Source organism: Megachile rotundata, chromosome 3 (genome assembly GCF_050947335.1).
Source record: "Megachile rotundata isolate GNS110a chromosome 3, iyMegRotu1, whole genome shotgun sequence".
Taxonomy (NCBI): domain Eukaryota; kingdom Metazoa; phylum Arthropoda; class Insecta; order Hymenoptera; family Megachilidae; genus Megachile; species Megachile rotundata.
This window is the reverse complement of record NC_134985.1, coordinates 16,106,674-16,128,356: the sequence shown is the minus strand read 5'-3', so window position 1 is coordinate 16,128,356 and position 21,683 is coordinate 16,106,674. Positions and strand designations below refer to the sequence as shown.

The 21,683-nt window shown below is 39.5% G+C and overlaps 2 protein-coding genes across 8 annotated transcripts; both read right to left on the bottom strand.

The window, feature by feature from the left end:
• Positions 1 to 1,293: 1,293 nt before the first annotated feature.
• LOC100883915 (uncharacterized) lies at positions 1,294 to 9,032 on the bottom strand. 6 transcript variants are annotated; one of them, XM_076529546.1, is made up of 5 exons: positions 7,077 to 8,720; positions 6,715 to 6,914; positions 5,925 to 6,636; positions 3,229 to 4,044; positions 1,294 to 2,571 (listed from the first exon to the last, which is right to left on the bottom strand). In XM_076529546.1, exons 3-5 carry the CDS (start codon positions 5,995 to 5,997, stop codon positions 1,916 to 1,918), a joined length of 1,545 nt encoding a protein of 514 aa, XP_076385661.1. In that variant the 5' UTR covers positions 5,998 to 6,636; positions 6,715 to 6,914; positions 7,077 to 8,720; the 3' UTR covers positions 1,294 to 1,915. The 6 variants fall into 6 exon arrangements, with proteins under 6 accessions (XP_076385661.1, XP_076385662.1, XP_076385663.1 ...); XM_076529547.1 differs by having other exon boundaries at positions 6,739 to 6,914; XM_076529548.1 differs by having other exon boundaries at positions 6,757 to 6,914.
• Positions 9,033 to 15,365: 6,333 nt separating this feature from the next.
• On the bottom strand, positions 15,366 to 21,679 carry LOC100875372 (A-kinase anchor protein 14). 2 transcript variants are annotated; one of them, XM_076529557.1, is made up of 8 exons: positions 21,523 to 21,679; positions 21,324 to 21,455; positions 21,077 to 21,262; positions 19,793 to 20,913; positions 18,963 to 19,703; positions 18,413 to 18,843; positions 17,993 to 18,146; positions 15,366 to 17,909 (listed from the first exon to the last, which is right to left on the bottom strand). In XM_076529557.1, exons 1-4 carry the CDS (start codon positions 21,664 to 21,666, stop codon positions 20,794 to 20,796), a joined length of 582 nt encoding a protein of 193 aa, XP_076385672.1. In that variant the 5' UTR covers positions 21,667 to 21,679; the 3' UTR covers positions 15,366 to 17,909; positions 17,993 to 18,146; positions 18,413 to 18,843; positions 18,963 to 19,703; positions 19,793 to 20,793. The 2 variants fall into 2 exon arrangements, with proteins under 2 accessions (XP_076385672.1, XP_076385674.1); XM_076529559.1 differs by lacking the exons at positions 15,366 to 17,909; positions 17,993 to 18,146; positions 18,413 to 18,843; positions 18,963 to 19,703 and having other exon boundaries at positions 20,809 to 20,913; positions 21,033 to 21,262.
• Positions 21,680 to 21,683: the final 4 nt, after the last annotated feature.

Sequence of the window (21,683 nt, the reverse complement as noted above, 5' to 3'; positions counted from 1 at the left end):
TTCTATGCAATCGTGTGAATTTCTATTCTTCATATTTCGCTGAATAAAGTAACGTGCCGATTGAAATACTCGATAAAAATTCGATACGTTGCGTTTTAGAACGGCAGAACGGATTGGACTAGTTTACACTCTGATCGTCGCCGGCTGGCTACAGATCGAAAAAATAAAGAAAAGAAATTCTTAATTATTAAATTAATACGGCTAGAGGACTTAGCGGACTGTGCGGCGACAGTCTGTTCGAAACTTCGAATCACAGACGATACGCGTTTTTATTTAAGAGTCAAACGCGTCTAATGCATTAGAACAGTGATGGGCAATTGTAAATTTTGGTAATTTAGATATTTTGGAATATTTGAAATTCTGCAAAGTATAACTTGGAAAATTACGAATACGTAAATGTACAAATTAGAATATTTGAGATCTTAGAAATTGACAATTAAAACTTGTAAGAATTTAACAATTTAAGAATCTGATAAATTTGAGAATAAAGCACAGTTGCCCATCACTGTATAAAAATATAAAACTACATATGCATGGCACAATACGAAATGACATTCACCCACACAGTAATCTGTCATTTTTAAACGAAATACTTAATTACTACTCAGTACTTTTCTGCATTCCACCTTCCAAAAGTTAATTTCAAAATACTCCTCACAAACGTATGTTACAAAATTTTCTGACGATCCATGATTCGGTAATCCTGACATTTTCTAGCTGCCTGGAAGAGCTCGAGAAACGAATATCGATGTACAATTAATACTAAGGTAATAAGTATGTATATATAGGCACTGCAGATCACTCGAAATCAATAAATTATTTTTATTTCTTAACAGGACGATATGTCTTTAAAAAAACCTGCAACTACGAACAGTTTCAAGGCACGATACTAGGAATTGGTAATCCACACTTTTATCGTTAATCTGACTATGTGCTAAATGGTCCCTAATTAGGAAGGTGCATGGAATAATATTCGTATAATCTCTGACAATGCTTATCAACTGTATTATTTCGTCTCAAAATTGCTTTCTTAACTATAAAAACTCGGGTATTGCTATTAACCCCCGAACGATGAAGCTGGGTTAAAATGAAAATTTTCAAAGAAATCATATGAACAATATTTTAACAATATAACAAATTTTACAATTTAATATTATTTTGGAGAATAAGAATTTGAAGTTGGACCCAGTTTCATCATTCTAAGATTAAGCAAGAATTTCAATTTCCATCTAACTTATCTCAATATTGGTAGGAATGACACTAGTTACTAACAAGTAATTACGTCTTTGTATCTCTACAAAACAATGATTTAATTGTTCATATTGGATAGCAATTCTTTCATGCCTGTTATACTACATTTCATTCAAACTTCAACGTAAGTATAAAGTAGTCTTTGGTATACTATGGAAGCAAACTACTTTACCTGCATTCGATAATGTTTCATTCGATACGATAGAAATGTGGACAGTGCAATGTAGGCTTCCTCCAGTTAAAAATCTGAGTAGAAATTAATTATTGTCTACGAAAATTTAGGTGTACAGATAGTCACAATTTTTCTATGCAATTTGTAATCGAAATATTTAGATATTTGGAGATTTAGGAATAGTAGTTATCTCTTGAAAATTTAGAAATATGCAAATTCTAAGTTTTGAAATTTTCTAAATAAAAGATAGCAAAGTTTTCCAAATTCCTAAATCAGCAATTACACCCACAGCAGACTCTGAAGTATACTTCCTACATTTCACTGTGGGTCAACCCTGAAGAGATCCCAAAGGGACCCTTAAAAATACTATAAAATATCCCTATCATCCCTCAATAAATTTCCTATTAACCAAAAGAAGCCTACATCTCACTGTACCAGATTTCGTTCTACCGTAACTAAACACCTCATCCCCTATGCGCTTAATTTCGAGCCCTATGCGATTGCCAAATTGAGCGTCATCGTGGTAGGTCTAGAAAACGCGGACGATCTCGTTGGATCCGAGAAGTCGAAGCTGCTGGAAGAGTTCTGGTTATCGTTGAAGCGGCTGAGGTGTTCAGGGTTAGGTGAAATAACGGAGGTCCTGATGACCATTCTGGAGAGGCACTCATCCTTCGGCACGTTGTCCGGTGTCTTTCTGTCGTGTTCATCGATCGGAGTCTTTTCTCTGCAGGAACGTTTCGAGGATGGAGGTAACGTCGATCCATCAGGAACTCTGGTATGTCTAATGATCGCGGAAAATGCCGAAGACGTGCTTCTTTGCTCGCGATTGAGACCTAAACGAGGTACGATGACGCTGGTCGGCGAGGCGGTGACGCATGGGGTCGTTTGAAGTCTGGTCAACGGCGACGAAAGAGTGCAGGATTTTGTCTTCTGATCGTTGACGTCCATCTTTTCTGTGGACGATCGGTGATGGGCCCTCATACAGGACGATTCTTCGTGTTTGTAGAGGTACGATTTTAACGCGAACGCTTTACCGCAACGACCGCACACGTGTGGCTTGGTGTTCGAGTGCGTCTGGATGTGGGCACGCAGGTTCGACTTGTCGGCGAAGGCTTTGTTGCAGATCGTGCACTTGAAGGGTTTTTCACCTGAGGAAAAAAGAAAGAAGTCAGACATTCCATAGTTGGTTAGATTAGAAAATTGGTAACTGATGTGAGGATCACTATTAGACTACATAACAAAGCTTACAACTAGGTTCTAACCAAAATTGAAATTAACCTTGTTCTTCATCGACTTCAATGCCATAATGATTTCACTTAGTACAAAAGTACAACATACAATTGACTTGATGATATTGGAACTCTCATATAAAGACTGAGAACCACTGCCGCAGAAGTTTGCAGAAATGAAAGAACCTGATTGTACAAGTTTCTTATCATCCACGTAGGTAGAAACGTTAAATAAGTAATATGTTATGAATTGCATCACAAATTGCACAATTTACATTATTCAAAGCTTTATATGATAATATTCTGAACGTGTCGTCATTGCAGCTAATTTCGCCGTAGAATATTAATACTCGAATCCCTGATAAACCTTCGATGCTGAGTTCTCGAAGGAAAGTCTCCGAACTCTAACAAAGTTGCCATACTGTCTGTGTGAAAAATCATAATGTAGGTAATTGAAATACAGAAGAATCATAAAAGTTCTTTGCAGCAAATGACTATCAAATCGTAGCAATCGAAGGTGAACAACTGGTAGAAACTGTAATGTATTCAATTAGGGTAAATAACCCTAATGCTCACCCGTATGCGTGCGTATGTGTCCTTGCAGTAGCCAAGGTCTCGAGAAACACTTGCCGCAATAATGGCACTTGCACCCCTGATTATGCGTCCTGACATGCATACTGAACGCGGGCATGCTGACGTACACCTTGTCGCAGTGTGGACACCTTCTGGCCTTCTTGTCGCCCAGGGATCTATGGGTCTGTCTGTGTCTGGCCAAATTGGAGGAGGTCGAGTACTTCTTCCCGCAATCGGGACACTCGTGGTCCTCGTTATCTTCAGACTTCGAGGTCTCCGTTGAAGTGGAGGTGGTTCTTCGGCTCTGCGAGATGGTCGAGGGTATCGTGGGAGGAGGTGGCTCCAACTCGGTCTTGTCGAGCGAGTTCTCCGAGATATCAAGACCTCGACGTTCCTCTTGCAGATGCGGAGAGATGTGGACACCCAGGACCGTGTTCCTCTCCGAATGATTCTGCAGAATCTCTCGTTCGCTTTCGATCCTCTCGAAGAACAGTCGCGTTCGCTCACCGAGCGTCTCGTCCTCCAGCGACCTTGAATGATCTTGGAACTGCGACTCTTGTTTCGCACGCGGTGCCATCATTCTGCACTTCTCCGAGAACTGAACGCATCGGGGCGACGATGGTTGCTGGTAGATTACGTTGTTCGGGTGAATTAGAGTACCCGCTGCGGCGGCTAGACTCACTTCGGCAAGTTTTGTCAGGTTGTAGAGTTCTTCGGGACACTCGGAGGAGGTCTCGCTGCCGCACTCGCTGGCTCCGTCGGATGTTGGATGATTCCCGCTGTAGTCTGCCAGTCTCACTCCTCTTTCCGGACTGAAATCTGTGGATGATTAGATTCATTAGTTATTTTCCAACTGAGGTATAACAGGATATATCACAAGTAATTTTGGGGGTGGTTTTATGTCTTCACCTCAGATTTGAAATATTGAAATATTTAAACCCAGGACAAATGAGAATAAATGTGGAACTGTTTTTAGACTTAGATCAAAATGATTCAGATTTGGATCCACAGAATTTATATGCGTAACATTTACGTTATTACATGTTGACATTTTAGTCAGGTGCAAGAATCAAGTGCTGGACCATTTTTAGACTTATCTCCATATTAGATGCATCACAATGATTCAAATTTGGACCCAGTGTATATGGACTTATTACGTCAAACGTTGAAACATTTTCAGATAGACTTTATAACTGAAAGTAAATGCGACTTATGTCCCCAACGAAAATATTTCAAATTTCTAATAAATTTATGTTATTAAACCTTGAAGGTGTTAAGGATAGTTTATAGTTGACCCCATAACCTCTTTGCAAACGTTATTCTCTACATTATAATTTGCAATATAAAACACGGATTATTGGCGCCAGTTCTAGAATAACGTTCCTACGAGATCAAATATGGCACGTGAAATCGTTTATCATCGTTAGCTAAGGTTTGAAAGAACGTTGGCAAACAACCAAAGGAAATCTCGTGATTGAACCCGAAGAAGTTCCAATTGATACTTCGATCCTGTTTTATAATCGGAGAGGCACTATTTTATTTTCTGTTCCAAGAATGAAAACTCGTCAAGACCCAACAGGTGGCTTTGCTCTACAAATATTATCGGTGTATAAACGTTCGGCGAAGAGAATATTTATCTTGCAATAATTTATCATCGCGTTTCCTTTATGCATTTCTACAGTGTTGCGTTCGAAGAAAAGATCCATATTTATGGGTTTGGATCATGTGAATCGAGGTGCTTCGAAGCACGAAACATCTTCACAAGTGTATCGGCTGCGCCGTTTTTGGAGAGAACGGAAATAGAATAGATATCTTTTGCTCTCTCTCATTCTCTTCTTTCTTTCTCGCTCTGCTACTTTTCGTACTTCTACGTACACGTATGTACACCTCGCTACAATGTAGACTTGCTCCGAATTTTAAAAGATTGCATTTTTAAGAGATTGCATTTTGTCCCACGGGGAATCAAATATATTAATTTGAAATTTTTTCATTTTCGTAACTAAATTCACAAATTTATGAATTTACATATTGCTTAATTTTTTTAGTTAGGATATTCGCAATCGCTAAATATTTTAATCCTCACATTTTTATAAAACTTCTAAATATGCAAATTTCAAAAATTCCTGTTTTGAAAGCAAACTTTTTGAAGCAAGACTAAAATATAAAAGTGGTGGTTCCGAAGAGACGTGAAATTTTCTCGGAAAGCCTACGATGCCCGCGGGTGTACATACCATGTGCGTTTGTACGAAAGCTTAGGAGGGGTTGACGGCATCGGGACGGTATGCGTCGTGTGAGCTCCGTGACGCATCTAGCGTCTCCTATTCTTAAATCTGCACGATGTACCACCTTAATCACGAAGCAACGACCAGCAAATTCTCTTGGCTGGCGATCAGCGACTTTGATTGACGAGATCGACGTAAGCGGCGCGGAAATTTTGCTGCACCTGACTGCTGGGTGGCGTACGTTTCCGGCTCGCGATCCTTGCCATTAATGGAACTTTCACCTTTGAACTTAATCGTCACTCCCCGACTAGCGAAATCCGTGAAACTGTTAACCGATCGACTTATTCGCGGACATTACTCCATTGACGCAAAGAACGAAATAAAACGTAGGCAGAGATCTATTTTTAAGAAGGCACTGTATCGTACGCTAGATCGAAATAAAAAGAATGGAATTTTCTGGCACGGGACAAAACGTACCTCTTCCGGAAGCATCAAACTCCTCCTCGGCTCCGTTGTATCGGCGGTGGGTGATCAAAAAAGCTCTCGGCATTTTTCTTTTAATTCCTCCTTCTATTCTCCTCTTCGAACCACACAAATCATACCTCAGATCCGATTTCACTGTCACACACGATTCACTGGTAATTTAGAAAGCGTTAAACACGATATATGACCGCGCGATTTTAAATGGCCTCTCGCGTTACCCTGTGTACCTGTTGCGGATCACAGGGGTGCGTCCGCCTCGAGGATTTCGGGCGTAATAGTTGCTCCGGCTAAGATTCGGGGCTACATATAGGAGCACAGCTTCCCTCGCCCTCCACCGTCTCTTCGTCATCGTTTTCTTCTTCTTCTTCTTCAGCTGCTGCGCGTCGGGCTGCACGCGCTCAGAAGGGTGCCTGACTGGCTCGTGTGTCGACTGCTTCTGTTTGCGTGGTGGCAAAAGCGTGCGACCACCGTAGTGTGTGCACGTCGATCTTGCTTTTTCGATTACACCATGCACGGAGGGGGACAATGTTGCGCACTACTACCATCGATACCTATATCGCAAACACGATCACTCGTTACATCCCGGTTAATGACGATTGGTTAGCCTGTTCCTCGTTTGCATCATCGGTACCGCTTTACGATCTTTGCGTTTCCTCTTGCGCTTGCTTCTTTTTATACTTTTTGGTCTCTCAAACACTTATTCAAACTGCAATTCATTTTGAGGGACATTTATTCAATTACCACACATTTTTTAACGCCTCTTTAAGTCCTATATTTTTCTTACTTTTTGAGTCACAATTTTTATTACCTTCTCTTTGTAACTTACATTTGGAAGTTTTATTTTAAATTATTTTCTTTGCTGTCGACTCACTTAAGAGCAATTTTTGCTGTTTCTGTTTTAAATCATTTTTGTAATAATCTTTTGAATAAATTTCTTTATCGTCACTTCCTTAACTGACCACTTCAGAGATGTAAAGTACAGACCTGAAAAATAAATTACTTAAATTAGAAAATGATGATTATACGGTTTATGGGATCAATGTCCCTCCTCCTCCATTGCATTCTTCCTTATTAAAATAATAACTACAGTCACGTCGCGACGAGGTCATTTTTCAAAAGCTTCAAAGAGAAAACAACTATAATAACCAGAAAGATTTGTGTGCTTTTTCCGTTCCATTACTGTAAACACGCGTATAGAGGTGGTTTCCTAATTTAAGAGTGAAGCCACGACAGCCTTGAACACGATCTTCGTTCTGGAAGGTCGTCGAACATTGACAACAGCGTTTTATCGGGTGCATCCGTTTGTTATTACCACTGCAAAAATTTGATCGATCTGGTCAGAGAAGCATTAGTCCGAGAACATAAATAGACTGTACGAGTTTAGAGAATTGAAACAGTTGCAGGATTACTTTGGATTTATTTTAGTTGAATGTTCGGAAGAAAACGTTAAGAAATTGATGTTTTTCCTGACGTAGGTTGAAACACGTGGGCGATGTATTGGAAATATCGATACGACCTGTAATTTATATATGGACACCGAACGCCATTTCCTGCGTCGATAAAATAATAATGTCAATCAGAAAATGTATTTATATTGTGCCAGCCACTTTGCGAGAAGTCGAGGATTCTTCCGACGGATGTGGACAGGTGTTGCACTTAGTACGCATCTAATACGACGAGATTTATATTCGATTTCGATTATGAGCAAGGTTTGGAACGGTTGCTAATTGTGCTGGGAGGACCTCCCTAGGGAAAATTGCGATTTAGACACTTAGAAATTTGACAATTTTCAAATGATCAAATTCCCAAATTTCCAAACATTCGATTCTTCAAATTTTCAAACTCTGAACCTCCCAAATTTCCCACATTAAATTCCTCAAATTTGCAAACTTCGATCCTCTAAAATTTCCCACATTAAATTCCACAAATTTGCAAACTCCCATTCTCCAAAATTTCCACCCCCTCAAACCTAAATTTTGCCAAATTCCGAACGTCAAAATAACCAAATTCCCAAGTTCGACGATTTCGATAAACAGCCACTTGCGGCGCAGAATGCGGTAAACCTCCACGAAAGATAGCAGATTACGAAGGCGATATTTACCAGTGGCAAATGAAAGGATAAGCATTCTATTTTTATGCGAAGCCACCGTTGGTAGACAGATTTTTTAGGATCCGTGGCACGCGTCCGATGTTCATTAACCAGCACTGGACCGTGGAGGAAAGAAAGAGACGGAGGAGGAACGTGTCGTTTCGTGCGCGGCTCTTTTGACCGCCATAATGGAGAAAAGGAAAAAGCGTCAAGATGGTAGACAAGATTCATCAAGGGTCACGGATTTTTTTACTTACGAGTCGAGTGAAATTTCTTCGAAGTCTATTCATCGTAATACACGCGAAACATGGAATCTACATAAACAATTTGAAATTTATAGCTCCAAAATAAATTCACGCGAATTCTAGTTTCCAGTAATCCACGTTTAATTAAGAGCAGCTTTAAACGTTTTATTAATAGCAGCCTTATTAATAAAATGACACGCTTTTTTCAGTTACGCGTTATCGATTACGTATTCTCCATGTTCGTCTAATAATATCGCAGACAATTTTTTCCGGAAAGCATTAAAAGATAAAAGTTTTTGCAGACTTCGAGACAAAAATTTCTTTTGTTAATACTAGTCAGTTATATTCAACTGTAATGTACTATAATTTCTCTTGCAGTACTCGAAGCAATCGATTATTATCGAGACCTATTGTTTGAATTGTTTTAACGATTATATCTGTACCAATCTTTTGGAAAATGCGAAAAAGAAGAATACAATGTAAACGGAGGTTTTCTGAACAAATACAATGCCAACGGCGTCGTTCGGGCATACAGAGTATGCAGCAAGGGGACTATGCAGGCAGCAGGCTTTTTGGTCGGCGATTGAATGAATGCCACGCGAGTTAGTCAGCGTCGCGGTGCTAAATTCGGCGGACGCCTGGCGTCGCTCCAGAAGAACCACCCAGCGCACCAACCTGCTTCTATCCTGTAGCCACCAATGAAACTGCGGAGATCGATGTCGTTTTTGTATTTTCTTTCCGTCTTCTTTCGTTCTACGTCGATGTCCCTTTATACAAAGGGGGTGGTTTTATGCACACCTGCGAAGAGAGAGAAAACTATTAAAATTTGCAATTTCTGACAATATGACATATTTCAAAAATTCTTACAATTTTTATATTTAAAATTATCAACCTTAAGTTAATTTCGAGAGTTAATTTTTGAAGTTCCAAATTCCCAAAATTTGGTAGTTGAAAATTCTCAAACCAGTGTCGTAATTCTACACGTGGAGGTGTAGCATTGTCGATGTAATACGTGGTAAATTGTCTATGTAACATATGATATAACGTCCATGCACCCAAGTGAACCTTTACATTTATCTAGCAGAGCAACCACGAGCTTCAGAAATCCTCCAATCTTCGAATAAATCTCGCAGTGAACACCATGATTGTTTTCGAAACGAATCAAAGAACAGGTGTCTCGGAAACACTATTGCAATCGGTGCGCTATCGACGTTGCGCCTAAAAATAAAGTCACGAGCGTCGAGCATCTTAACTGACGCAACTACGAAACTCGCCAAGCTTTTCTCGGCGATGGATTGTCAGTATCTAAGGTTCGACTACGTGTCACCAGATACGTGGTTCGGGTTTAACTTAACTCGTGGTCTCTACGTTAATAACGAACAGATACGGCGCATCCTACAGGTGCCTGAAACACGTTCCCGATGGAAAGTGTCGCGTAAAACGCGTATTTTCGTCGCATTTGGAGAAGCTCCAGGTGCGGAGGAGGAAGCATACGTGTAAACCGTGACGAGAGGAGAGAAAGAGAGAGGTGTTGGATAGATGTAGCGTGGAACCACGTGCGTTGCTATTTTTCACGGAAACAAGATGGAGAACTTTGACGCCTTCGTGCTTTACGCGCATTCAACCGTGCGTTGTTAAACTCATTTAATCCTCTCGTTAATAATGTGACACCTGGGTATCCATTTTCGTATTAACGTCGTAGAATTTATTGTGTTACACTTGGAATATTTTCAAGTCTCTACGTTGCAGAGTTTTGCTCTTTTGACGTTTTTATTGCGTTCACGGTTTTACTGCAGACGATGCAGATCTGCGTCTTCTGTAATTTATAATTAATATTGTTATTGTGTAATTCAATTAATTAACATGTTAATACTGACATTCTATAATTTAATGAACATTTACAGTTCATTTATTTATTGTATTACCTGTTGATTCTACTTAAAAGATCTATAATATTGTGATGCTAAATCTCCCAGTTTCTCATTTCATACAGAAGATCTAAAACAGAAAGATCCATTAATTACAATACAATACATTGTCATTCAAGTATTAAAATTATTTTTACCTACCAAGTATAGTACTCTCGAGATCATTCAGTTTGATACAAGGGTGAACAATAATTTTGTGCCTGTACAATTAATTTAAAAATGTCTCCCGCCACTTGGAGTATCGTGGAATGGTAAACACTCGGATGAGCATGGTTAGCCAGACTCGTGCCAAAGCGCCCTGGAAAAAGAAAAAAGTCACTCGGAAATGAGAAAGGGGACATTTTTTTGTGCGATAAGGAAAACAGGGTCATTAAGTGTAATCCCGTTCCACTAGTTCGGTGAAAAATAAATGTTTCGGCGGGTAGCGTATGTCGGGTGGATATCGTTTCGAAAAGTATCCGGAAACGCCTGGTTCTTCTTATAAATCAGCGCCGGTACACTCCCTCTTTCCTCAACCATGTCATTTAGCGAGAAGTTTCTGCTGGGTGGAAGGGAAAAAAAAGGGGAAAAGCACGCGATCGCTATTTAAAAGGCTCGTAGGTGGGTGGCTTTTTAGCCGAGGTATATACTGACGTAGGGAGAGGGCTTCGACTTCGCTCTTCGGCCTCGGCATGGGGTTGCCGTGCTATTTTCAGGCCGGTGGCTCGATGCAGCTGTCGTGTTCTTCGGGTAAACCACCTCTCTTCTATTCCACGGTCACTCGCGGGACAAGGTAGAACGTACAGACTGGAATTCTGAATTTGCTGATTAAAACCTTAACATTAATTCAGACTAAACGATAAAACAATCAGAAAAGTATTTCGACAAAATTACTAAAGATAAAACCATCATAATGTAGTCTCCATAATGCAGTCTCGCTGTATGACTCATTGTCACCACATTTTATACATCTTCTGCATATTTTATACTCGGTAGCTGTTTCAACTATTTCACTTTTCTTCCTTTCTCTTCATTCTCTTCCCGATCTCTCCTACTCACATATTATTGCCACTTTTTTTTATGTTGCTCTTCCTCGTTCTTCAGCTCCCGCAGCTTTCTTTACGCCAATAAATCGTTTCTAGAATGGAAACAACGATTAAAGGTAACGAGCCAGAGCAACGGTACGCACATAGACGCACGAATTACATACCGCGTTGAAGTTATGTTTCCGTGAAACAGAGAAAGACGACGAAAGATAGTAGGAGAACCATTTAATTGATTGCCTCCAGCGAAAGCACGGGGAGAAGTACGTGCTGGAGAATGAAAGACACGGATGAAGAAGATGACAAGATTCGGAAGATCTTGGCAACGAGCCAGACGAGATTTTCAGCCGTCTACGTGTACTTCCAACTTTCATTTCACTCCTCTTCTAGCCACCGTACACGTCCTCTAGGACCTAGGGTGCAACGACACCGGGTAGATGACAATTTTCTATTTACAGTACATGAGTCATTACGCGAATACGAGTTCTATGCGAATAATTTGTACCTTACTTGCTCGTGAGTGTACTCGAGGCTCTAAACTTTAGTCCACACTCTTAGGGTAGCACTAAAGATATATGTACTCTCATGTCGTTAAATATTTGACATTGTTAATCATCTTACATTTTTCTCACATATATTTTACTTTCAGCGCTCCGTAGTTATTAAATTTCTTCAAAATTGCCGCATAGTTCCTACAAAAAATATTAATTTTTAAGATCATCATTGACTTTGTGTAAACGTTCAAAGTAAAATTCATGTGGATTACATTAAAAAATGATGCATACCCAAATATGTATCATGTGTATTATATTATCCCAAATATTATCATTAAATTTAATTTGATCGAATAAAGCTCGATATCCATAAAACTGAAGTTCATGATCCGGGAACACTTAGTCAAACTGGAACAAAAAACAGAATGGGGTGAAAGAGTATCAAGAAGCAGAAAAAAATTCCGACCGGAACGACCCTTAATTTAGTTTCGGGTGCAAGAGATTAACAGGAGGTGGGGATGTCCGTGGAAGTGCTTCCACGAGGGGAGAATACTGTCGTGAAGCACGTTGGTTCATGTTTAGAGGAATGTCTTTGGGTATAAAGGGAGACAGTTCCTTCCGGAGACAGCGAACAGCCGCCTGCTTCACCTCTCTCACCCCCTACCGATTTGTTCTCTTACTTTACCTCTATTTCTTTTCAATTTATTGCCACTTGTTTCTTATTAATCCACTGTTGGCTTAATACATCTCATCCGCAATCTTTTTTAACAATAAACATTAAATATAATTTAGAGGCATGTACAATTAAAATTTTTCTAGATTCAAGTTTAAGTAAAAGGTTAAGTTTCTTGTAGATGTACTTTTCGCTAGATCTAAGTTTACTGTAGGTCTAGGTTTCCGTAGGAACATCTCAGATTTACATTTTTGTAGGTTTAAGTTTATCTAACTCTTTAGATTTAGTTTCTTCAATTCTAGGTTGATAAATTTTCAAGTTTAGAAACATTTGAGTTTGCAGATTATATCTTTAACATTATGCAATATGCTATAAATATAACTCTAATTGTGTAGATCATTGACGAGTGTAATAAAGCTCATGTACCATGGAATAATTACAGCGAATTGAAGAAGAAAGAGGCATAGTAATTCAGAGATTAATTGCACGCGGATAAGGGTGAAGTAGATCGAGCTTCGCAGGTGGCAAGCAGGCATGCAAATCTAAAAAAGGGTCACGCACACGAGCACGTGCTCGCATTTTGCGAAACCTTTACAAAAGCTGAGGCGATCAGCTGGCTGTTCCCTCTTCCTTCCCCTCTTATCTCTCCTTCGGCGGCGATGAAAAAAAGAATGAAAAAGGGATAAAAATGAGCATACCACCCCCTTCGTCCGCACCCGCATCCTGTACCAGCACGGTGCTTGGCTGCTCCCGTAAAAACCGGCCCGTCGGTTTCCATTCAAAATGCGCGAGTCACGAGGGCTCATTCACAAAATTTCACGACGAAATTCTACACTCGGCCGGACCGTCTGCGATCTTGATCGAAACGCACGGAGAGCGACAGAGACCGGTATATTCTTCTTCGTTCGTGCCTCTCTTTCGTTTGACGGATTACATTCACGATGGTTTTGTTTCTTCTTTTATCGCGGTGACAAACAAAAAACGACACCCGCTGGCGGTTTCTAATGACGTGCACAATGCATTTAAATTCGTACCGGTACTGGAATGTACATTCAACAAGTAATCAGCTGACCGTAAGTGCAATCAACTTGAAACGCTGCGTACAATAATTAGCGTTATTCGTTGCCATTCATTCGTTTTTAACTATTAATTACTTAGTCTTAATTCGCTCATAATTTCGGCAGAGACCATGTATAGTTCGTTCATTTTAAAGTTCGTTGACTAGATGAAGTGTAGAATGAAAATTGCGACCAAGGAGTGACAGCAGCATGGTTAATGACCAAAGAGATTATTGCTCGTTCGAAATCTGGAGAATGTTGATGACTTCCGTCTCCGATGTTGACTGTACACTCGAAAGCTCCTTCAAAAACGAACCGTTATTCCAACATCCACGAGCACCGTTCCGCGATTGTTCGATAAAACGTCTGCTTTCCAATGGATACATCTCCTGTTGCAGTAGGTGGTTCCTCTATTGCCACACAGACCACGTGTGTGTCACCCTGATCCTCCCTGGTTGATTCTCTTTCTTCAATTTCCATCGTCCAGACGGCTTCAAGGAGGAGATGAAAAAATGAAGGGGACGGAAGAAGAGGAAGTGGACTAGACGATGAGGGGGCTGAGGTCGTAGTCCTGAACAGTTCGCTGATGGATTCATGGAATTCTTCCTTTTTACTCTCCGTGCTTTCGATCATTGTACCATTCAACATTTAACACTTGGTTAATACGCTCGCTCCTATTTTCAGATAAATTTCAAATTAATCGAAGTAATAAAGAATTTTAGTAATAAAATTATAATACATAACTTACACATGCATTGTGTCATCAACGCAATGGAAAATAATTATACATTTGTAACGCAACGAAGGGTCGTAGAATAAATAGATGGAGTTAATGGCGGTAATGTCATCGAAATGTTTTTAAAGGACCTAGTTGTCCCACTCAGAAATTTGTCGGTGGAAAAGCTGCAGGAGGGGTTAAAGGATAGGAGGGTCGCAGACACAGAGTCACCAGCGGGAACGGGCACGCGACCGACACGCGTCCTTCTTCCCTCTCTTTCTTTCCTATCTCCCCTTTTTTTCCCTGCGCTTCTTTTTCCATCGCAGCTTCCCTTTGCGAGCACATGCATTCATCTCCTACACGTGATCATCTTGAGTTTACGCGCCCGTATAGGACCGTATGCCTGGTGGTCCATGATTTAAGATGCCACAATGCGAAAATTGTTCCGGAACAATACCTGCAAAATCACAGTATTAAATTAGATATCTGAGATCCCATTTACAGAGCTTTCTTTACAACTTACCAAGTGAGCTATTACCTGAATAATAAAAATCTGGAGCTTTCGGTATTGATTAGTATTCCTAGTGCTTGGTATTCTCTATAAGATTGAGGACTATGTTACAAGTATAAATTGATCCAAGCTTTTGAGAACTTCTCAATTGATTCAACTTCTGAGAAGCTTGATTCAAGAATTGAACTGCGAGGTTGAATTTTTAGGTTCATTCACGAATCTGGTTTCTTCATAAAAAATGTACGTACGCCTTCAAGTGACTTGTGTCTGCACGAACACGTGGATGCTCATTCAGATTTCTTCTAGTGGCTCATTGAAGAATCTAGAACGTAAAATCTAGACACAAGTACTCGTTAACATTATCTCATCCTCTTACTTCCGTGGAATACCGTGGGAAAACGATTGCAAATTAAAGGAGAAATTGAATTACATTTGTGTAGAATTCAATTTGCAAGCGTTAAGAAAAAAAGTTGTCGACTTCATTCGAAGAAAGTTGCATTGTATTCATTGTTCGGAACCGTTATTGCATACAGATTTCTTGAGAAATGATTAAGGTCGATGAAGACGAAAATGCTATCTGTTGTAACGAGGGAAATCGGACATCTCTAAGTATAGCACGTATTTGCATGCGGATCAGGGACGGATCGGATTGGGTTGCCAAGCTACTGCAAAGTGGCAGTAAAGTTCACAAGGCTCGTATTATACAATTTTTTATTTCAATTTATCATTTTTTAAATTCACGTGTTGCAGTGGTTTTGTGGTGCAATATTGCATTGCATTTATAGAGAAAATTCTTCCATATTCCATTTATGAGTGAATACCTGTTTGTTTGAATTGAATGTCATGTTGCTACACGTAGAAATTTAATACGTGATGTAACACGTGGTGATGATCCAATATGCGATAATCTAACGCGTTGCAATGTAACGTGTAGCTATCCAGCGCACAGATATCTAGCGTATAGATATCTAGCGCACAGATACCCAGCGCACAGATATCTAGCGCACAGATATCCAACAGATAAATATCTAAACTAAAGTAATCTAACATATACTAATTTAATATGTGGTAATCTACTGTATAATAATTTAACACGTGGCAATTTAAAATTTAACCTGTAGCTGATGAATGATAATCTAACAAACAGTTAGATATCTAACAGTATCCAGCATATAGCTATCTATCGCGTAACAATCTAACACGTGGCGATATACATAACTATCATTTCAGTAATCGTTTAGATCATGCATTTTGATAATGACAGCGAACTTGGCACTGCTCTGAAAGAGCCAATGTTGCAAAACCTCCATTCAATACACCAGTAGTAAAATTTCTCCTGGTGAAGTTTTTCTCCGGCTTAAAATATATCAACAATTCTTTACAATAGTATATGTTAAAACAAATGAATTGTTTGATACTCGGCAGATTTGCCAACAAGGAAAATAAGCTGTGCCAAGATCGTTTAATGACACCTTTATGTAAGACACTTGATGTGGCGTTAGATGGCTCTTATCCTGTTTGTAAACATATACACAATGTATAACAAAACGGGACACTATCTGAAAGTGAAGAAAATTTATTTCATCGTTGCAACATAAATTCATGATGTAAATCACGATCCATAAAAGAGTTAACCTGAAGATTTCACCTGAAATTCCTTAAACTGAAATTTTCGTTTTGTAAACTTCTGGCCAATCGCCAGCCATTAAGCGCTTATAATTAAGAGGATGAGGTGTTTTGGCATGCCTCTTATAGATCGCGCCGCGATTTAATCGTCGTAGTTTCAATTATTTTCCTGGCTACCTGTCATCAGAAGAGTGTGGATCCGTAGATCCGGTCGATGCCAATGATCGAAAAATAGATCCGAGCGCAACCTGTTCGAAATAGCCGGCTTGAAACCTGTAACATGCGTTTACTCTCTGTGTGTATGTTGTTAATGTCATCCTGTTCGGACATGTGGATCGTTATTCAAATACCGACGTCGTGGATCGGTATTCGAATGCAAAAGGTGACACCAGACAAATTACTCGTCTTACGAGTGGGTTAAATGTTCTATCAATAGATAGACCTTTGAACGATAAGGTCTGCAGTTCGACTGTACTGATCGTGAACTGATATTTGGAACGAAACGTTAGTTGAGTGTTAATTATGGAAACTTGCTGAATCTTGACAACCAAGAGGCTGATCAAAGGGACAGTTGCTTTTGAAGATATCTATGATCATCTAATATCAACACTGCAACTGCATTATGTTTACGTTGAAGATGAAATGTTGATAGTACATTAGGTACAAAGTATATTACTGGATAGTGATGAGAGTTAAATCAGCTTCTAGGTTTAGAATTTAAAGCCCGAAGTTACAAAGTTGCAAAGCACCCAAAGATCCTAAAGTTCAAAAGTTATATTAATCATCCTAGAACACGGCTAATCTAGAATTATAATTTTTTCTGTCGTGAAGCGGGTGTCGCGAAGGTCATGCACTCCCCTTAAAAGATTCGCGGGGGGAGATCATGCTCGGAAGGTGTCTAAGCTAAAGGGAAGGAAATCTAATTATAGAAGTCGTTATACCGCGTGCTGAAAGTGGTGGAGGGTGTGAGTACGGGTGCACGAATGAGAATCGGTTGCATTGGGCGGTCATAAAATGCAGGCTGCATCCGCTCGGCGCAGATGTACTTGGAACGGGGCTCCAGTACCACGACGAGACCAAAAGGATCTCTCGTTTCGGGGTTCTGTGGCCTACCAGATATTGGGGACAATGAACTTGAAGTGTACACGATAGAAACAGATTCCACGGATTCCTCTTTGACGGAAGATCGATCGGGAACTGATTCGTTCCCTTTAAAGCCAACACACCGTTCTGATCATTGCCAGACTTCTCGTGCCATTTCAAAACAGTCTGAAAGAATTTAGACATGTTTATTAGCCCTGTATCGTTAAACATGTGCAAACAAATGCAGAGAACACTTGGAAATTAACCACTCCTACCAGAGAGACTACACAGTGGTTCACCTTTGGACGTCTGGAATCAGGATATTCCGATTGTTATGGCCATTATGAAATTATCCTTGAAGCATATTCATCTTTGTATTAGTCATTAAAATAGTACTTTTATAACTATTATTTTCATATTTATTACACTGCCTCTATATTGCCAATGATAAAGCTACAGTGGTAAATAGTTCTTGCAATTGCACAGGTTGAACTATGATGGAAGCCATAATAATTTTTAAGAAAATCTGCACCTAAAAAAATACGTATGTGAAAATAGTAAAGGAGGTAGAGTTAATTAGGTAGCTATTAACACAAGGTTAATAAGGACATTAACTCGATTGCCTGGTGTTATCGTACGTTGCACAGGTTCGTTCATTACACCATTCATTCATAAAGGAGCCATGTGGTTAACTGGTAATCCGTCCTGCGGTACTTCCTGTTCTTTACGATAATAAAAAGAGATTGAACGTCAGCGGGCCATGTTATTACTAGAACAAGCAAATATGTCGAACTGATGAATTCCAAATTTTTGATTCTGTGTTATGAAAATGATTAACTTGATGTTGAGAATGATTCTATGTACCTAATCATTTTGTACACTTATTCATTTCCAACTTAAAAATATTATTGTGCATAAACTAACATATTATTATACTACGTCTGACAATAACAATCCCATGATCGAAAACTGATTCCTAATGAATTGTAATGAAAATCGCGTCGCAATTTAGTAAGCACTTTAACCGTTCCTTACGAGCAATAATTGGTCACCCGGCTGCACCAGCTGTGACATTTCGCGCACGATCGACTCGTGCCGTTCGAACCATGATTATTATTGTTTCTTTCTTCTTCTTTCCTTCTCTGAAAGTAACCGCGCGTGTGCCAGTAACGTGGCCATGTAAGGGCTAGGCGGGGGTGCTACGCTGGTTGCTAATTTTAGTACGTCTCCAGGGTTCCTGGAGTCGTCGGCGAATCGGCAGCTGGTGATTCAAGACGTAGCTTCGCACGTGGGTAACGTGTCTCACCGTTCACGCGCGACGGACATCCCCCTTCTTGTTTCTCCTCTCGAAGGAGGTCGACGTCGACGTGTCCACTCGGTTCGCTCCAGATGTCTTCTAAATGTTACCCGATATCGGACCGTTACTGAATCATTTCATGCTTTCCACTTCGTTTCATCTTACAAATCTGTAAATGGTACAATATGTAGATATTGGTGATATAGAGATTTGGAGTATTAGGATCTAGAAATGTATAGATTCAATGGTATAGATTCTCTGCATCTTTACACCTAAATTTCAACATACCAATTTTACACATATCCACTACTAGCTTCTGTAAATATCAATCCCTGAAATATCAGTGCTTCAAATATCAGTCCATCAAATTCATCAAGTATTTAAATGTCAGTATCTGGAAAATGAAAGGATGGAGGGAAGAGAAACGGAAAAGGAAGAGGAAGGAACGCGTGTGTCTCTGTGAGAAGGAGCCAAAGGGTAAAGAAGGATAGGTAAACGAGATCTGGCGGCGGCTGGTGCAGCGGATGTTTGAAGCTGCTGAAAGTGAGGCGGTGGTTCCTTTCGCGTCTTTCTCTGTCTTTCCTGTTGCGTTTCCTTCATCAGTTAGCCACGATCGCGGTAAAACACGGTCCGCGTAGGAAGCACCTCGGCGGATGTGATGTTTAGGACAAGGTCCCGGACAAAAAATCTTCACCGTATAAATAGGCAATGGTGGTTGGTACCGCCTATTGCCGGCTAACTTTTGACCCACATATTTTCCGTTGATTGTTTGTGAAAGCACCTTTCTCCACTTTCTTCCTACTACTCTATTGGCGGGGATCTTACATACTGAATTCTGTTTCACGCATTCAATTCTGTGTACTCGACAATTGTGAAAGAATGTCTTCGAATTTACTAATGGAGATTTAAATGGTCTCGTAATATGATCACCGTAAACTGCACTTGACCTGTTTCCACTTGGGTTCGACAGCCTAATATTTTTTCTGACCTGCAACCTGCTGGGTCTAAGGGACCGTAGAAAACATGTTCCTACAAAATGTGAAATGACTCGTGTTACAATGCAATTAATAAACAATGCAATTTGAACGTATACGTTTATAATAATTAAAGTTTGTCACCTTGATAGTACAAATATGATGCAAAGATTAATTGTTCAATGTAAAGTAAAGATTTACATATTATGCATGCATGATATTGGTGTTAACAAAGTAGTGAAGCAACAGTATAAACGATGCGTGGATCTAGTCAGATATGCTCGACACGTGGTTGTCGATATACCAGGCTCCTGCCGAGAAACACAGACCTCCCAGTGTCATCCGACCACCATGTGCACGCGAGCTCGTTGAAGTCCCTCTCAGGTTTTCAAATTGTCTTCTATTTGTCGTCGGTATCACCGAAACCGAATGGCGTGTCAAAAAAATATAAGAAAACAGAAAGTAACCGTTTGAAGGACCAACGCACGGTTTACACCTCCTCGATGTACTCGATGGTTATTTAAATAGATTCTTTAGAAGCGACAAGTGTGCGATATGTACTCCGCAGGAGGGACCAGTCGAAAGGACATTTTTCTTATTACATAAATCACGTTAGAAAAAAGAAAGTTTCAAATCATCGTAAAAACGTATATGGAGATTTAGGATTTTTATTATCAAATACTAATATATGAATATTTTTATACTATATGAATTAATATTGCAGCGAATATTCATTATGACTGATAAATTCATATAAAAGTGGCAGTATAAAGGTAGTCTACAATATTTTTGAAATAATCTGTAAAACTGTCAATGAAATAAGAGATTTAGTATTCTCATGAATACGTGATACCGAACTATTAATATACTTTACGCGGAGGGTTAGTAAATCGAACGTAATGTAAGGGTTGCTGAAAACGACCGGTGCATTAGGTGTATTTTCCTCGAAGGCTGTCACCTGCTCTTACTGCTTGACCAATTGAAGTAAACGCACGTCCGGTATATGTATACTCAAGTGTACCAGGCGTGAGCCGAATACGACACCCTTATTTTTACGACATTTTGCATATGCCCTCAATACCGTTCCACGATCCTTATTTAAGCATAAATTCAAATGGTGCGATAATTAATAATTTACGAATAAGTCAAAAGGTGAAAGTCTTGAACATCATCGTTTTCATATCTAAGATATCGTACAGCCATTTAGGTCTGAATGGAATGTTCAGATTATGCATAAACTGGTGTCCCTCGAAACAGTATGTTACCTATGAAAAGAAATGTATGTTAACATTAAATGCTGACATAGCTAATGTACCAGTAGTCATTTAGAAATTTAACAATTCTTGTTAGTAAACAGTTTAATATTTGAGATGGAAAATATTACCAGTGAAGTATCAAATATTATGATAAGTATAGTGGAAGACTAACGTCGACAGGAAAATGAGGTGGATAAATTGTGCTCGCTGCAACGTAGAAAAACACTGCGACAGTGACTTGAGGTTCAGGATAAATTGGTGTAGGTACGCTCCAAAGGACTTGATACGTATAAAATTCCGTATGAATTTGACGAGTGAGGCTAATGAAGCTTACATGAAACATCCAATCCTTCAAAGCCTACAGAAAAACTATGTAAAAGTATTTATTCTTATAAACAACTATCTGATACAATTCATACCGGCAATGCGTTCCACGATTCCATTTCTGCAATTATACTCCTTTTACCTTCCCTTATATCAAAATGACCACAAGTAGGCCACTTGTTCTTAAAGCAACCCATCTTTCGTATATTATTGGGATACAGAATTCCCTACTTGTCATAGATAAATTTAAAGACTTTACAATCAAGGGAAAATATTGTAATTTTTTTTACCAACCATGTTATCAATAATCTTTAACGTATTGAAAACTGCTTGGTTGACAAATCTTCTAACAAAATCTGTCGTGCTACGATACAATTGGTAAGGATGGTCATCTTGTTCGGGACGGATATCAAAGACGGACCGTTTTTTGTCAAGCATATTTGAATAAAAAATAA

Coding starts and splice junctions, on each gene's coding strand:
- LOC100883915 (XM_076529545.1), bottom strand. CDS start 5,997: ATGCCGAGAGCTTTTTTGATCACCCACCGCCGATACAACGGAGCCGAG. Junction 4,045..5,924: donor GTTTGATGCTTCCGGAAGAG/GTACGTTTTGTC, acceptor AATCATCCACAG/ATTTCAGTCCGGAAAGAGGA. Junction 2,572..3,228: donor ACACATACGCACGCATACGG/GTGAGCATTAGG, acceptor TTTTTTCCTCAG/GTGAAAAACCCTTCAAGTGC.
- LOC100875372 (XM_076529557.1), bottom strand. CDS start 21,666: ATGCTTGACAAAAAACGGTCCGTCTTTGATATCCGTCCCGAACAAGAT. Junction 21,263..21,323: donor AATCGTGGAACGCATTGCCG/GTATGAATTGTA, acceptor GTTTTTCTGTAG/GCTTTGAAGGATTGGATGTT. Junction 20,914..21,076: donor CACCTCATTTTCCTGTCGAC/GTTAGTCTTCCA, acceptor TTCTTTTCATAG/GTAACATACTGTTTCGAGGG.